Here is a 15,890-nt window from a genome sequence, read left to right on the forward strand (position 1 = left end):
CTAAGTTGCAAGCCCCGTGTTTAAAGGTGGAGGCGGTCACCTTCCCAGCTAGGCTTAGGGATTCTTAGTTGGCCTAGGAAATCCAGCTAGTCCTGTCTCTCAGTCCCCGCTCTCAACGGGAAAGCCCAAGTGCTGTTGGGAAGGTTGGCCAATGACTGCTCTAACAGGAGGCAGATTCTTCATAAGATCTTGTGAACTGTAGAAAGCACCCTCCAAAATCTATTTGCATAAGCGCACACACACACACACACACACACACCCCAGCAGTTCTTGCCTGCCCAGATTCCTTTGCAGCTAAAGTGGTGAAACTTACTGGGCGCAGCTTCCTAAAAAGATTATTAGGGTCTCCTGGGTTGGTGTGCCTTTAAAACTTTGGACTTTACCACCCCCTATCTCTCCTATCTCCTTGCAACAAAGGTTAGGAGAACAAGAACGCAGAAAAAACGGGTCCTGGATGACATCTAGGTGCCTGCTTTGGGCTTCTTGATGAGTGAGACAGAAAATAAAATAAAATCCCCTTTTTTAAAAGCCATGCTTACTCAGGTTTTCCTTCATTAGCCGCTAAATACAGAAATGAGAGAATATATTGGAGCAGGGATGGAAGAAGAGAGGTATTCCCCTTCCCACAACCTTCTGATTTCCCAGTATGTCCCCCACTGGAAAAATTCATTTAAAATCAGTGTAATAAGCATTGATTAGATGCCTACTATGCATCTGGGCTTGAGGGCAAACTGGACCCAGGCCTTTTGGCCTCAAGAAGCTCACAGTGTGAGAGTGGCATTTGTGTCCTCTTGAAATTCACAGGACTAAATTGTGCCCAGACTGACATTCTAACCATCCATAGGTGCCTGCCTTCTCACTTCCCTCTCTGCATGGGCTCTTGCTTTGTACCAAAATCCAAACCCAAATCTCCTCACATGTGAGTGTTGGCATTCATGTCTCAGACATGACCTATGGGCTTGGAACTTTTCCCCGTGGACCCCAGTGACTTTTCAGATGAACAGATATCTTCAAAAACTTGAGAAATAGGAGTCTTGTTTGTTGTTCTTGTTGCTTTGTCAATATAAGGGCACAGGGTCTTTATTCAAATGTTCATATCTATCTCTTGACAGCAATACTATGGGACATATTGATGGAGAAGCTGTTATCTCCATATGCTAAATGAGGACTTGCACCAGGGAACTTGCCTATGGTTCTCTCCAACCACTTAAATTCTGAAATTTTGAAATGAGAGTGGATAGTAGTTTCAAATCAATGGGGAAAGAATCAACTCTTCAGCAAGTGGCTTGAGATAATTAGCTACACATTTCAGAACAAATAAAGAAGTCAGATCCAGGCCAGGCACAGTGGCTCACGCCTGTAATCTCAGCACTTTGGGAGGCTGAGGCGGGCGGATCACGAGGTCAGGAGATCGAGACCATCCTGGTTAACATGGTAAAACCCCATCTCTACTAAAAATACAAAAAAAAAAAAAAAAAATTAGCCGGGCGTGGTGGTGGGCGCCTGTAGTCCCAGCTACTTGGGAGGCTGAGGCAGGAGAATGGCTTGAACTCAGGAGGCAGAGCTTACAGTGAGCTGAGATCATACCACTGCACTCCAGCCTGGGCAACAGAGCGAGACTCCGTCTCAAAAAAAAAAAAAGAAGTCAGATCCTAACCTCAACCCTATTTAATAGATTATAGATGAAAGAAAGGTACAAATGGCTTTTACACACCTCCCTTCTCCCTGACATTTTGTGTGTGTGTGTGTGTGTATGTATTTACACACACATCTCATATAGGAAAATTGAAGGGAGGCTGCCTGCCTCCCTGAGTCGCTCTCCCTCTCCTTCTGAATGCTTACCTGTGCCCAGACCACCTCCTTAGCCTCGCACCTTCCAGGCTCACAGGGCACTCTTCTGTGCCCATCCCAAGTATAGCTGATACCTTCCACGGGCCAGACTCAGTGCTAAGTACCAAGTACGCAAAGATTAATAAAACAATGACCTGTTTCAGGGAGCTCAAAGCTGATTCGGCAAGGCATGGTGTGTACATGAATGACAACCACGTAGGGTTGTAGGTTTCCTAGTGAGGTAAGCACAGGGCATGATGGGAAACAAAGGAAGGAGGGGTTCACAGCCTCACCCAGAGTTCAGAACCCCTGGCCTGCCTGGTGTCTATGCTGAGTCCACTTCTGGAACACCCAGCTCAGAAAGGGGGTTAGCCCTGCAGGCTAACACAGACACAGCCCAGAAAACCCAGGAGCCACGGAGGAAGGAGAAAGGTGCAAGCAGGGGAAACCCAGGTCCTGGTCCCCTCCTCTCTGCTTCCTGGCAGCAGAACTCAGACAGAACCCTTAAGCCAGTGTAAGTCTGGCGGGACCAGTAAGTTCTGAGTTAGCTCCATACTAGTTTCTAGCAGGCTCTTTCTCACTTCCTGATTCTTAGGTTTCTACATTGACACTCCCTGAAGAGTTGGGAAGAGACACCACAGTCCCCTGACCCTGATCCATAGGTCACATAGCAGGGACATCCACAGGGTGGGCCTGGGCCCTTTCATCCCTCCCTCCCACTCACTCCACGCTGGCTGGGCCTCAAGGTGTTTGCACCCCTTGCAGTGAGTGACCTTCTCTAGTGCAGCAAGCTCAGAACCTGCTGCCACTGGAGGTGTCCCATTGCTGATGCAGAAAGGTGAAGAACTAGCAGAACACTGGAAATGCCCTCCATCTGGGTCCATGGCTACTTAAGCTGAGTGCTCCCTGGCAGGAAGGAGGACAGGTGCTATTGCCCTGTTGGGACAGATGAAAAACAGACACAGGGAGGATGAGTGATTTTCCCTGAGTATAGAGTGACAGGGCCAAGGCAGAGCCCAGGCCTCCTGCACCTAGGCCAGTGTTCCTCCCAGTTACAGTCTAAACTGGAATGGCAGGCGAAGCCCCTGTGGAAGGGAAAGGTGAAGGCTCAATCAAAGGATCCCCAGAGACTTTCCAGATATCTGAAGAAGTCCTGATGTCACTGCCCTGGTCCTTCCCCAGGTAGAGCAACACTCCTCACCGCAACCCAACTGGCTCCCCTTACCTTGTACACACACACACACACACACACAAATCCAAGACAATACTACTAAAGCTTCTTTGGGAAGGGGAAGTAGGGATAGGTAAGAGGAAAGTAAGGGACCTCCTATCCAGCCTCCATGGAATCCTGACTTCTTTTCCTTGTTATTTCAACTTCTTCCTCCCCATCTTTTAAACTTTAGACTCCAGCCACGGAAGCTTACAACTAAAAGAAACTGTAAGGCCAATTTAATCCAAGGTTTCATTCTACATGCTAGAGATGGTGTACAGTAGGGTGAGGGAACCAAATTCTCAGTTGGCACTGGTGTACCCTTGTACAGGTGATGTAACATCTCTGTGCCTCAGTTTGCTTACTATAAAATAGAGATGGTAGGGGTCATGGTGAGTACTACCTGACTAGCATATAAGAAGCTTTCAGCAAGTGCAGACTACTCTTACCCACTTCCCCCAAGCACAGTTGGGGTGGGGGACAGCTGAAGAGGTGGAAACATGTGCCTGAGAATCCAAATGAAATCGGGGTAAAGGAGCCTGGAACATATCCTGTGACCCTGCCTGTCCTGTAGGAAGCCAGTCTCTGGAAAGTAAAATGGAAGGGCTGCTTGGGAACTTTGAGGATATTTAGCCCACCCCCTCATTTTTACTTGGGGAAACTAAGGCCCAGAGACCTAAGGTGACAGCCTAAGTTAGCAAGGAGAAGTCTTGGGTATTCATCCCAGGTTGGGGGGACCCAATTATTTCTCAATCCCATTGTATTCTGGAATGGGCAATTTGTCCACGTCACTGTGACCTAGGAACACGCGAATGGGAACCCACAACTGTGGGCCTCTGCGCACAGAACAGCTGTTCTCCCCAGGAAATCAAGTTTTTTTAATTGAGAAGCTAAAAAATTATTCTAAGAGAGGTAGCCCATCCTAAAAATAGCTGTGATGCAGAAGTTCATGTTCAACCAATCATTTTTGCTTACGATGCAAAAATTGAAAACTAAGTTTATTAGAGAGGTTAGAGAAGGAGGAGCTCTAAGCAGAAAAAATCCTGTGCCGGGAAACCTTGATTGTGGCTTTTTAATGAATGAAGAGGCCTCCCTGAGCTTACAATATAAAAGGGGGACAGAGAGGTGAAGGTCTACACATCAGGGGCTTGCTCTTGCAAAACCAAACCACAAGACAGACTTGCAAAAGAAGGCATGCACAGCTCAGCACTGCTCTGTTGCCTGGTCCTCCTGACTGGCGTGAGGGCCGGCTCAGGCCAGGGCACCCAGTCTGAGAACAGCTGCACCCACTTCCCAGGCAACCTGCCTAACATGCTTCGAGATCTCCGAGATGCCTTCAGCAGAGTGAAGACTTTCTTTGTGAGTATGATTCCTTCCTGTCCTTTCTCTCTTCCTGGGACTGCCTGAACTAGGCATTCTCCTGGAGCTATAAGAACCCTCCTCCTGTGCCTCTACCTCCATCCCCAACACCTGTTCCCCCAAACTTAAATTCTTAAGAGAATCCTAGATCAAGCCATGGGTTTGGTGAGTTAAGCTAAGCCAGATGATACAGTAAATGTGCAGGAAAAGCTGCCTTATAAAGTAAATGCGTTCTCTCTCATGCTGAGAAACTTATAAGATCCTGCTGGAGCTCTATACTTTATTGGCTAAGAGAAGTAAAGAAAGGTCTGATTCGAGGTGAAGATGCTCCCCATGTCTTGCAGCAGGGAAACTTAAATTGCCTCTGCTTAGAGCGTTTCCAGACCTGAAAGACCAGTGGTTTGGGGAAGCACTCTACATGAGGGAAACCTGCATCAGAAGGAGCTTCTTAATCCCTGGGATCTTTCCAAGCTAAACTGGATGTCTACAGTGGGGAGAAAGAAAATCAGAGAACAGGACATGAAAGGGGGCTCAAGGCACCGAAGGGTTGACATAAGTGTCCCTTAAAGCCAAATGTAGCTCCGCAGAAAGAAGACCAGGACTGAGTCAAGCTTCTGCTTTCCCTTCAAAATCGGCCAGATTTTTTAAATAACTTGACTCTGAGGAGGAGGACCTGATTTAAGTGACGGTCCCATCACTGTTGAATCCTCTGTTTTTAAAACTCCCCTTTTGATTTTTTGGGCCAGAGCCAATTTGATTTAAAAAAAAAAAATCTCTAAATGAAAGGGCATCAAAAAGACCGCATTTCAGTTATTTCCCCAAACCTCAAGTTCATTCTCCTTTTGTTCTTCCTGCAGCAAATGAAGGATCAGCTGGACAACTTGTTGTTAAAGGAGTCCTTGCTGGAGGACTTTAAGGTGAGAGCAGGGGTGGGGTGCTGGGGGAGTGTGCAGCATGATTAAGGGAAGGGAGGCTCTGCTTCCTGATTGCAGGGAATTGGGTCTGTTTCCTTCGCTTTGAAAAGGAGAAGTGGGAAGATGTTAACTCAGCACATCCAGCAGCCAGAGGGTTTACAAAGGGCTCAGTCCCTTGGGGGAGGCTTCTGGTGAAGGAGGATCGCTGGAACCAAGCTGTCCTCTCAAGCTAGTTGCAGCAGCCCCTCCTCCCAGCCACCTCCACCAATCTCTCACTCACCTTTGGCTCCTTCCCTTAGGGTTACCTGGGTTGCCAAGCCTTGTCTGAGATGATCCAGTTTTACCTGGAGGAGGTGATGCCCCAAGCTGAGAACCAAGACCCAGACATCAAGGAGCATGTGAACTCCCTGGGGGAGAACCTGAAGACCCTCAGGCTGAGGCTGCGGCGCTGTGTAAGTAGTAGATCAGTTCTTTCCCTTGCAGCTGCCCCCAAAATACCATCTCCTACAGACCAGCAGGGACACTCACATTCAGAGACACAGCAAAGACACAGACTGGCAGAGCTAGCTGTAAATGAGGAAAGACTCCTGGAGTCAGATCTCTTGCTCATTTCTCTTTGAGCAGGCGTTGGGGGTGGCTGCTAGGCATTTACATGTGAAATTTGCAAAAGGCAGCTTTCCTGTTATTTGTGAGTCATTTGTGGGTTATTAACTACTCCCCTCTCTCTTCATGAAAGGAGCCCAGAGCTTCAGTCAGGCCTCCACTGCCTCTTTGTAACTAGACCCTGGGCCGGGAGCTAAGGTTCCCAAGCAGAGGAAATATCATTCACCTCTTTTAATCTCAATGTTTTGAAAGCAAAGCTCTAAGAAGGGCCCAATTGACTGACAGGATTTCCCCTGGCATTTTAGAAGGGACAAGGGGACTATTCATCCCCAGGCTAGTGTCTATGAGTAATTCTTCCAGGTAATTTATTTCTCCAACTGAAATGATGCCGTCACTACTAATGGTTTCCCCTGTTCTGTCACCAATATTGGAAAATCAGTTGGTGTCTATTTGTAGGACAGGGCTATGTGAAGGGTTTGGTCCCAATAGCTTCCCTACTCAGATGCTTAGAAGTGGTCCTCAGTGGCTGTGACTGATGGGGAGGGACAGGTTAGAGAGGCAGAAAAGGACAGGCTGAAGAATGCCTTGCTCAGCACTGCAGGAGATACTGTAGAGTTCTGGGGGAGGAAGGAATCCCAAGACCTGGGTTGTCATCCAAGCCTTGCAAACATCTTGAAGTGAGTCCTGGAGAAATACTTTTAACTCCCAGGGCCATGGAAGCAGGGCTCAGTTCTCTCTGGGAGCTGTGAGGCGAGGCATTTGGATAAATCTGGCCTCCTCATGATGCCACCAGCTTGTCCCCCAAGTGTGATGGACATGGAGCTGGGAGCCAGGATCACCAACACTTTCTCTTTTCTTCCACAGCATCGATTTCTTCCCTGTGAAAACAAGAGCAAGGCCGTGCAGCAGGTGAAGAATGCCTTTAATAAGGTGAGCTTGGATGGTGGCAGAGAGGGTCTGCAGAGCACAGCCCATGCCCACTCCCCAACGCCAAAGCGTGGAAGGTGGTGGGGACTCAATAGGCCCCATCCTTCATTGGAGAGAGTGTGGGAACCTGACAGATGGTATGACCTGCTCAACCAGTGAGGAGCTGCTGCCTTGATTGTATTTGTTTTCTGTTAAGTGTCTTTGGGGGTTTCTAAATGACTGCTCACTGCCTTTGCAGGCTTGCGGGTTAGGCTGGCCAGCCAGCCTGTGAACACAGTGAGCTGTGTGCTGGGGAGAGTGACAAAGGAAACAGAAAGTACAGAAAGTAGCTTGTTGGGAATCTAGGCTGAACCCACACGTGCAGGAAGCTGGCACATAAATGTGCACATACAAATACACCTGGGGGTTCAGCCCAGACTCCCCAGAACTCAGAATGAGCAGGAAGCTGGATTCTCACTTACCTGGAGTTGGTTCAAGCCCACTTTCCATCTGCCCTTCGCACCTGCCGAGGTGCCTGAGAATGTCAGTTCCCAAACGAAATGGGGTTTCACACTTCCAACTGTGCATGAACTTTTTCAGTCTGATTTCCCAGAAACCATGCGGCCTATGTCCTCCTCGTGGGCTGGGGACAGACACTGCACAGAGTGCCAACATCAGGGGGTGTGAATTTCTCATAGTAGGTCAGGGCGGCAGGGCAGGGCCTGCTCTGTGTGTTGGTGGGAGAACACAGACATTTAAAAGGCTCCCTCCTCTCCTCTCACCATCTTGCTGTCGAAGTGCTTCCTCTAATGTCTTTTCATCAAACTCTGCATAATCATCATGTGAATACGTGACCTTTAAAATTGTTGAAAAGGCATCATTTTGAAGACAGTGCTTTGCAAAATGAATGCTCCCCTTGCTAGGGGGAGGCCTGGAGGAGATGAAGGTCAATGCACAGCCTTTCCCAAGGCAGCTAGGCTTATCCTCTGCTTTACTTCCCAGCGTGAGGGAGAACAAGCAGCCTCTGCACTCAAGGTCATGCTCATCCATGAGCATGGGGGAGGGGAGCCTATTTAGTCCCCAGAAGGGATTTTAACTGAATGTTTCTTATCTCTCTGCACAGCTCCAAGAGAAAGGCATCTACAAAGCCATGAGCGAGTTTGACATCTTCATCAACTACATAGAAGCCTACATGACAATGAAGATACGAAACTGAGACATCAGGGTGGCGACTCTATAGACTCTAGGACATAAATTAGAGGTCTCCAAAATCGGATCTGGGGTTCTGGGATAGCTGACCCAGCCCCTTGGGAAACCTTATTGTACCTCTTTCATAGAATATTTATTACCTCTGATACCTCAACCCCCATTTCTATTTATTTACTGAGCTTCTCTGTGAACGATTTAGAAAGAAGCCCAATATTATAATTTTTTTCAATATTTATTATTTTCACCTGTTTTTAAGCTGTTTCCATAGGGTGACACACTATGGTATTTGAGTGTTTTAAGATAAATTATAAGTTACATAAGGGAGAAAAAAAACTGTTCTTTGGGGAGCCAACAGAAGCTTCCATTCCAAGCCTGACCACGCTTTCTAGCTGTTGAGCTGTTTTCCCTGACCTCCCTCTAATTTATCTTGTCTCTGGGCTTGGGGCTTTCTAATTGCTACAAATACTCTTAGGAAGAGAAACCAGGGAGCCCCTTTGATGATTAATTCACCTTCCAGTGGCTCGGAGGGATTCCCCTAACCTCATTCCCCAGCCACTTCATTCTTGAAAGCTGTGGCCAGCTTGTTATTTATAACAACCTAAATTTGGTTCTAGGCTGGGCGCGGTGGCTCACGCCTGTAATCCCAGCACTTTGGGAGGCTGAGGCAGGTGGATCACTTGAGGTCAGGAGTTCCTAACCAGCCTGGTCAACATGGTGAAACCCCGTCTCTACTAAAAATACAAAAATTAGCTGGGCGTGGTGGTGCACACCTGTAATCCCAGCTACTTGGGAGGCTGAGGCAAGAGAATTTCTTGAACCCGGGAGGCGGAGGTTGCAGTGAGCTGCTATCAAGCCACTGTACTCCAGCCTGGGTGACAGAGCAAGACTCTGTCTCAAAAAATAAAAATAAAAATAAAAATAAATTTGGTTCTAATAGAACTCAGTTTTAACTAGAATTTATTCAATTCCTCTGGGAATGTTACATTGTTTGTCTGTCTTCATAGCAGATTTTAATTTTGAATAAATAAATGTATCTTATTCACATCATGTTCTGGTGTCAGTTGACTCTTGTCTGACTAAAATTGTTCTCTCAAAGCTCCCAAGACAAAAAAGAGTGGGTGAATGAATTCTGCATTTCAGAGAAAGGAAGCCAGCTACCCCCTCCCAGGAGAGAGGGAAGGCTCCAAACCTGATCAGAGAAAAAGCTATTCTCACTGCAAAAGCCAATAGCAAAGACACCATGGTCTTCCCACAACTCAATCCTTTAAAGATTTGCTCCTAAATCCTTAAAGATCATGCTGATTTTCAAGGCTAAGGAGGAGATTCTGTAGGTACCAAAATTAGAAAGGTAAACAGGGGAAGGTTTTTTGGAGGTTGTTTTTGTTTTTGTTTTTGCTTTTCGAGACGGAGTCTTGCCCTGTCTCCAGGCTGGAGTGCAATGGCATGATCTTGGCTCACTGCAACTTCCGCCTCCCAGGTTCAAGTGATTCTCCTGCCTCAGCCTCCCAAGTAGCTGGGACTACAGGCACATGCCACCACGCCTGGCTAATTTTTTGCATTTTTAGTAGAGATGGGGTTTCACCATGTTGGCCAGGCTGGTTAGGAACTCCTCACCTCAAGTGATCCGCCCGCCTCAGCCTCTCAAAGTGCTGGGATTACAGGCGTGAGCCACCACGCCCGGCCAGGGGAAGTTTTTAGGGTGAATACGAGTTGCCTGGGTTATCCTGAGCATTAAGATAATGAGCTAACAGGGCTTCTGGCACTAGGAGATGGTCGCAGTGCATATAATTGGTTGTTATTGGTCATCACAACCAAAAACTCCCGCCAAATCCTCTCTGAGCTGAGATCAGAGGCAATAGGGCTGGACCCAACAGAGTTGAAAATAAGCCAATTAGTCCACTTGAGAGGATAGCCAAGAACATAAGCTGCTGCTCTTTCTGTCCCCTCTCTGAGCCACCAGACAAATGTGAGATTGGCTTCTGACTGCGGTCTGCTGGGAGGGGCACGGTGGCTGGGGAAGCCCTACTCAAGGCCCCGTGACTTAGAGGAGAGAGGAGGGAAAAAATGGGCTGAGTAAACACTAGTCCCCCTCACGCTCTGCCTGGGCAGCCCTTGTCTGGGGAAGGCTGGGAGCGGACAGGCTGTGGTCAGTTTTTCAGTAAGACCTGACTCACTTCGGTTAAAGTAACCATAGGAAGGAAGTGGGAAACATCAAAGCGAAAATTCTGAGATGAAAGGGTAGGAGTAAGAATGGAGGTTAGCAGAAGATAAGGAGAGGGGGCCTGAAGCTCTCTACTCTGAGGCTGTCCATACTGAACTGAAGAAGACATCCTGAGTCTGTGAAAGGAAAATCTTGGGGCCTCAAAATCACCAAGCTAAAGGGAAAAGTCAAGCTGGGAACTACTCAGGGCAAACCTGCCTCCCATTCTATTCAAAGTCATCCCTCTGTTGCCTGAGATAGATGCATATCTGATAGCCTCCTTTGGAAAAGAATCAGAAACTCAAAAGAATGCAACCATTTGTCTCTTACCTACCTGTGACCTGGAAGCCCCTTCCCTGCTTTGAGTTGTCCCCATCTTTCTGGATGGAACCAATGTACTTCTTACATATATTAATTGATGTCTCATGTCTCCCTAAAATGTATAAAACCAAACTGTGCCCCGACCACCTTGGGCACATGTCATCAGAATTTCCTGAGGCTGTGTCACAAGGCTGTGTCACGGGCATGTGTCCTCAACCTTGGCAAAATAAACTTTCTAAATTAACTGAGACCTGTCTCAAATTTTCAGGGTTCACAAGTCCCCTGGCCTGGAAAGCTTAGGCCATTAGCCTTCCAGGCAATGCATACTGACTTTAGTTTGAGCCTGGCATTTCATTTGAGAGAAGTGGGCATCTGAAACAAACAGTAACTCACCTGAAAAAAAGCTGAAAAAAAGCTGAAAAAAAGCTGTACAGCTGATAAGATGTTAATGATAGCTACAATTTATTAAGCAACTACAGTTTATTAAGCTAGTCACTTATTTTAAGCCATTTGGTGTGTATTATGTAGCAATAAGATGGCATTATTGCTGTTTTCTCTAAGAGGAAGCTGATAGTCATTTTTTTCTGTTACATTTGCTTTATTGGGATTTAATAATCTAACGTTCTGTAGATCATATTTGACAGTCAGGGTTTCTAAACAACCATATTAACCCAGCTCTTTAAATCATGAGTTGATCACAGGTTAACCTGGGAGAAAACATAGGCTCTGCACTTCCAATTTATCATCTGTTTGTATGTATAATTGTTCCAGTGTACCTGATATTTATGTTAATGGCAATATGAACATTGACTAAAGTCATTTGCTGGCTACTTTGCTAAATACTTGATATATATTAGCTCATTAATTATCAGGTAAAACTATAAGGCACTATTAATATCTCCATTTTTTCATGTAGTGAAAATGAGACCCAGAGAAGCTATATAATTTATCTTTGGTCATCCAGCTATTAAAAGACAGTCCGTGGTCTTAATGATTATCCTACACTCCTAAAGTGATTTTCACAGGTAAATTACTGCATCATTCTTCTTTCCTAATATAATTCTGTTTGTATCATGAAAAATTAAGATACAGGTTTTATAGTATGTTGTGTATCCACTTTTGTTTGTCTCAAGATGTTTTTAAATTTCTCTTTTAATTTCTTCTTTGACCCACTGGCTGTCTGGGAGCATGAGAAATGTCAATCTGGCTTGGCCACATGGGTAACATGGAGAATGGAGAACTGAGTATAGAATAAAATACTTTTCTCTTTGTATTAATTATCTATTGCTGTCTTCAAAATTTAGCTGCTTAAAACAACACTCATTTGTTATCTCACAGCTTCTGTAAGTCAGGAGCCTGGGAGTGACAACTAGGAATTCCATCTCAGGATTTCTAATGAGGCTTTGTCAGAAGGACAGCCAGGGCTGCAGTCACCTAATGGCCTGACTGGGCTAGCGGATTCGTAAGTAACACGGCACACTCACAGGGCTGTTGGCAGATGGCCTTGGTTCCTCTTCATAGGGCTTCTTGAGTGTCCTCACAACATGGCAGCTGTCCTCACCATACCCAATGATGCAAGAGAGAATAAGGAGAAAGTTGCAGTATATTTTATGACCTAATTCCAGAAATCTCACACCATCACTTCTGCTATATTCCGTTTGTTAGAAGTGAACCAGTAAGTCTAGCCCACATTCAAGGGAAAAGGAATTAGATTCTGCCTTTTGAAGGAAGGAGTGACCAAGAATTTGTGCACCTATTTTAAAACAATCACAACCTTCTAAGAATCTAGAAGAAATAGTTTTGCGCTCTTGAGCTGGCAGGGAAAAGAGGAGGAGTTGAGTAGGCCTCAGTGTGCTTGGATAGGCCATCATCATGCACACTCCCACCCTCAGTCCTCTCTCATAGGCTCACTCTAATAGATTTATTTCTCTAAGGCTTAGTTTCTCATCTGGAATACTAGCAAAACGTCTTCCCAGGTGCTATGGCCTGAATGTTTGTGTCTCACCAAAATTCATATTTTAAAGCCCTTTCCCCCAATGTGATGGTACTTGAAGTGGGGAACTTTTCAAGGTGAGTAGGGTTAGATGAGGTCATAAGGGTGGGACCCTCAGGATGAGATTAGTGCCCTTATGAGAAAGACACTAGAGAGCTTGCTGTCTTCCCCCCACTACCCCCAAGTGTGCTCAAAGAAGAGGTCATGTGAGCACACAGTGAGATGACGGCCACCTCCAAGCCAAGAGAAGAGGACTCAGAATGAAACCTGCCTTGCCAGCACCTTGATTTTGGACTTCCCAGCCTCCAGAACAGTGAGAAAACAAGTTTCTGTTGTTTAAGCCACCCAGTCCGTGGTATTTTGCTATGGCAGCCTGAGCTGACTAATATACCAGGTTTGCTATAACTGCCAAATGAAATCTCAGGTATGAAGGTACATATGTGTTTTGAACAGGGAGCACAGAGATGAGGTTTTGATGGGATTTTTTTTTCAACAAGCCTTTATTCTCTAAGAAAAGCAACCATTTCCTCTCTTCCATGTCTACTCTGTGCTCTTACACCTGAGTTTGGAAAACAGTGGAGAATGAAAATCTGTTTGTCTGTGATCCTGGCTTTGGAGGTAAGGAAGGTGGAACCGGTGAGAAGCCCCTGCAATCTGTGATGACAATGTGGTTACCTATGCAGCCACTGACAGAAATTGGAGAAGAAGCGAATGGGTTCTTCCACCTGGGAGTGAAGCACAAGGCAGAAGGAAGGGGAAGAGATCAGAGATGAAAAGAAAGAAGAGGCCAGGTGCCGTGGCTCCCACCTGTAATCCCAGCACTTTGGGAGGCCAAGGCGGGTGGATCACCTGAGTTCAGGAGTTCAAGACCAGTCTGGCCAACGTGATGAAACCCCATCTCTACTAAAAATACAAAAAAAAATAGTTAGGCGCGAGCCTGTAGTCCCAGCTACTTATGAGGCTGAGACAGGAGAATCGCTAGAACCTGGGAGGCAGAGGTTGCAGTGAGCCAAGATCGTGCCATTGCACTCCAGCCTGGGCAACAAAAGCGAAATTAAAAAAAAAAAAGAAAGAAAGAAAAGAAAAAAGAAAAAGAAAGAATGAAAGAAAGAGAATGAAAGAAAGAAAGAGAAGGAAGGAAGGAAGGAAGGAAGGAAGGAAGGAAGGAAGGAAGGAAGAAAGAAAGAAAGAAAGAAAGAAAGAAAGAAAGAAAGAAAGAAAGAAAGAAAGAGAAAGAAAGAGAGAAAGAAAAAGAAAAAGAAAGAAAGAAAGAGAAAGAAAGAAAGAGAGAAAGAAAGAAAGAAACAAAGGAAGAAAGAAAGAAAGAAAAAGAAAGAAAGGAAGGAAGGAAGGAAGAAAAGAAAGAGAAAGGAAAGGAAAGGAGAAAGGCAAGTTAGTTCAGTGGCAAAAACTTCCCATTCTGTGACATGTGTCCCCCTCAAAACACTTATATGAGTAGTTTTAACTGTGGAATGTGGGAACCAGCTTTAGTCCTGGGGCGATTTAGGGAAAACCATACATAACACTCCAAGGAAATGGGAACTGAATTGTAAGAACATAAACCCAGAATTTTAAATGATAGGAAGATCTTTCAACTTTCATAAGCGACAGAAATGGCTACAGAATGAACCAGTCAATTGCACATCTTCAGGGGCTAGTGGGTCCCAGGTGACACATGGGTTCCATTATTCAATACCCCTTCCAGGCATTAACTCACTTGGTGACTTCAAAGATTTTACTTAACTTGTCTGGGACTCAGTTTCCTCAACAATAAATAAGAAAATAGGTCTGAATCAATGGTTTCCCTTGGGGAAAACCATTCACCCCTGTGGCCACTACAGTGGAGCCAATCGCCCCTGGGGCCACAAGAGTGACAGCGCTTATAGCAGGGGATGGGTAGTCTGAGCAATTTCCAAAATTTGAAAAAGCCTCATGGAAATTGTGCATTTAACAATACCTCCTCTCAGAAGTCTGCACAAGCTCATTAAAAAGCACTTCTCCCTGTCTGGATGGAGTCATCCACTTTGTGTGGAAAGACAGTTTGCCCCATGCCAATCAGAGTTCTATTAGGCCGTTATCTATTACATCTTTTTCTTTTCTTTCCTTTTTTTTTTTTTTTTTTTTTTTTTTTTTGCCAAGGAGTCTCGCTCTGTCGCTCAGGCTGGAGTGTGCAGTGGCACGATCTCGGCTCACTGTAACCTCTGCCTCCCAGGTTCAAGCAATTCTTATGCCTCAGCCTCCTGAGTAGCTGAGATTACAGGTGCCCGCCACTGCGCCCAGCTAATTTTTGTATTTTTAGTAGAGATGTGGTTTCACCATGTTGGCCAGGCTGGTCTTGAACTCCTGGCCTCCAGAGATCCACCTGCCTCAGCCTCCCAAAGTGCTAGGATTACAGGTATGAGCTACCATGCCCAGCCCATCTATTACATCTTCGATTAAGGCAATCAGAAAATGGAATTATTTATTTAAAAAGTTTTTAAGCAGCCAAAACATTTTAAAACAGAGAGTCTCTGGAGAAATTTAATAGCAGCAGTCCTTCAATTAAAAGCTTCAAAACCACTAAACTAGATGACCTCTAAATTCTGTTTGAACCTGTAGTTCCTCATTCCAGCCACTGACTCCTCCAGTCCACCAGGCCTATTCCCACTGGACTTCTCCTCCAGGACTCATTCCTGTGTCTACAGCATCTGCACTCCTAATTTTCCAGGCAGTTCCCATTTATCTGTGTATTATCAACAGCTCCCTCCCCCAGCAGAATTGAGCTGCCATTGAGCCTTTAGCTTCCAGAGGCCTCCTTGGCACCCTGGCTGGAGAGGACAAGGGAGACATAAAAGACCTAAGGAAAGTGACACAGCGTACCTCTGACTCTACAGCACAGGGTGACATGCACAGCCTCTGGAGTCTGAGCCCAGGCTTCCACTTACTTGTCAGCTACATGACCTTGAGATATTCCCTAGCTTGGTATTCTCCTCTGTAACATGGAGAGAGTAATTACTCTTTCAAGGTGTCGTCAGAAAAAATAAAAGCTTGAATACATAAAAGTCTCCTGGCACAAAGTAAATACTTAATAAAAGCAGCTCTATCGTAGACATTTGGGAAAATGCTCCCATCCAACCAGATGGAACAATAGGTGTCAACACCATGGAAAATAGCTGGACATGCCTTGAGCTTGTACCAATCATAGACCTGGGCTTTTCCTTACAATGCCTTCTGCCTCCCTATCCACCATTTCTGGGTGGAAAGAGTAAATGGTTTGTCCCTGCACTTGGAAGGGAAAGAAAGGAAGCAACCGTTTTTGAGTGTCTACTTTCAGTTTCCTGAAGGTGACCTCAGAAATGCTTGGCT

The 15,890-nt window shown here is 45.8% G+C and overlaps 1 protein-coding gene and 1 long non-coding RNA gene across 4 annotated transcripts in view; one reads left to right on the forward strand and one right to left on the reverse strand.

Annotated features, from left to right (window-relative positions):
• LOC129048124 (uncharacterized) overlaps positions 1–5,682 on the reverse strand; it is a 59,021-nt gene extending 53,339 nt beyond the window's left edge. Inside the window, exon 1 of the long non-coding RNA XR_008510213.1 lies at positions 5,594–5,682. This is a non-coding gene — a long non-coding RNA (uncharacterized LOC129048124). The remainder of the gene's footprint in view (positions 1–5,593) is intronic.
• On the forward strand, positions 2,142–9,078 carry IL10 (interleukin 10). Of its 3 annotated transcripts, XM_002809541.4 has the most exons (7): positions 2,154–2,344; positions 3,234–3,371; positions 4,126–4,399; positions 5,257–5,316; positions 5,613–5,765; positions 6,781–6,846; positions 7,946–9,078. In XM_002809541.4, the coding sequence occupies exons 3-7, from the start codon at positions 4,235–4,237 to the stop codon at positions 8,036–8,038; spliced, it is 537 nt and encodes a 178-aa protein (XP_002809587.2). In that variant the 5' UTR covers positions 2,154–2,344; positions 3,234–3,371; positions 4,126–4,234; the 3' UTR covers positions 8,039–9,078. The 3 variants fall into 3 exon arrangements, with proteins under 3 accessions (XP_063581602.1, XP_002809587.2, XP_063581612.1); XM_063725532.1 differs by having other exon boundaries at positions 2,142–2,344; positions 3,234–4,399; XM_063725542.1 differs by lacking the exon at positions 2,154–2,344 and having other exon boundaries at positions 2,596–4,399.
• The last annotated feature ends 6,812 nt before the right edge of the window (positions 9,079–15,890 follow it).

This window comes from Pongo abelii, chromosome 1, assembly GCF_028885655.2.
Source record: "Pongo abelii isolate AG06213 chromosome 1, NHGRI_mPonAbe1-v2.0_pri, whole genome shotgun sequence".
NCBI lineage: Eukaryota > Metazoa > Chordata > Mammalia > Primates > Hominidae > Pongo > Pongo abelii.

Excerpts from the sequence above, each read along its gene's own strand:
- IL10 (XM_063725532.1), top strand. The coding sequence starts at position 4,235 with ATGCACAGCTCAGCACTGCTCTGTTGCCTGGTCCTCCTGACTGGCGTG. Across the intron at positions 5,317-5,612 it reads CCTTGCTGGAGGACTTTAAG|GGTTACCTGGGTTGCCAAGC; the intron begins GTGAGAGCAGGG and ends TCCTTCCCTTAG. Across the intron at positions 5,766-6,780 it reads GGCTGAGGCTGCGGCGCTGT|CATCGATTTCTTCCCTGTGA; the intron begins GTAAGTAGTAGA and ends TTTCTTCCACAG.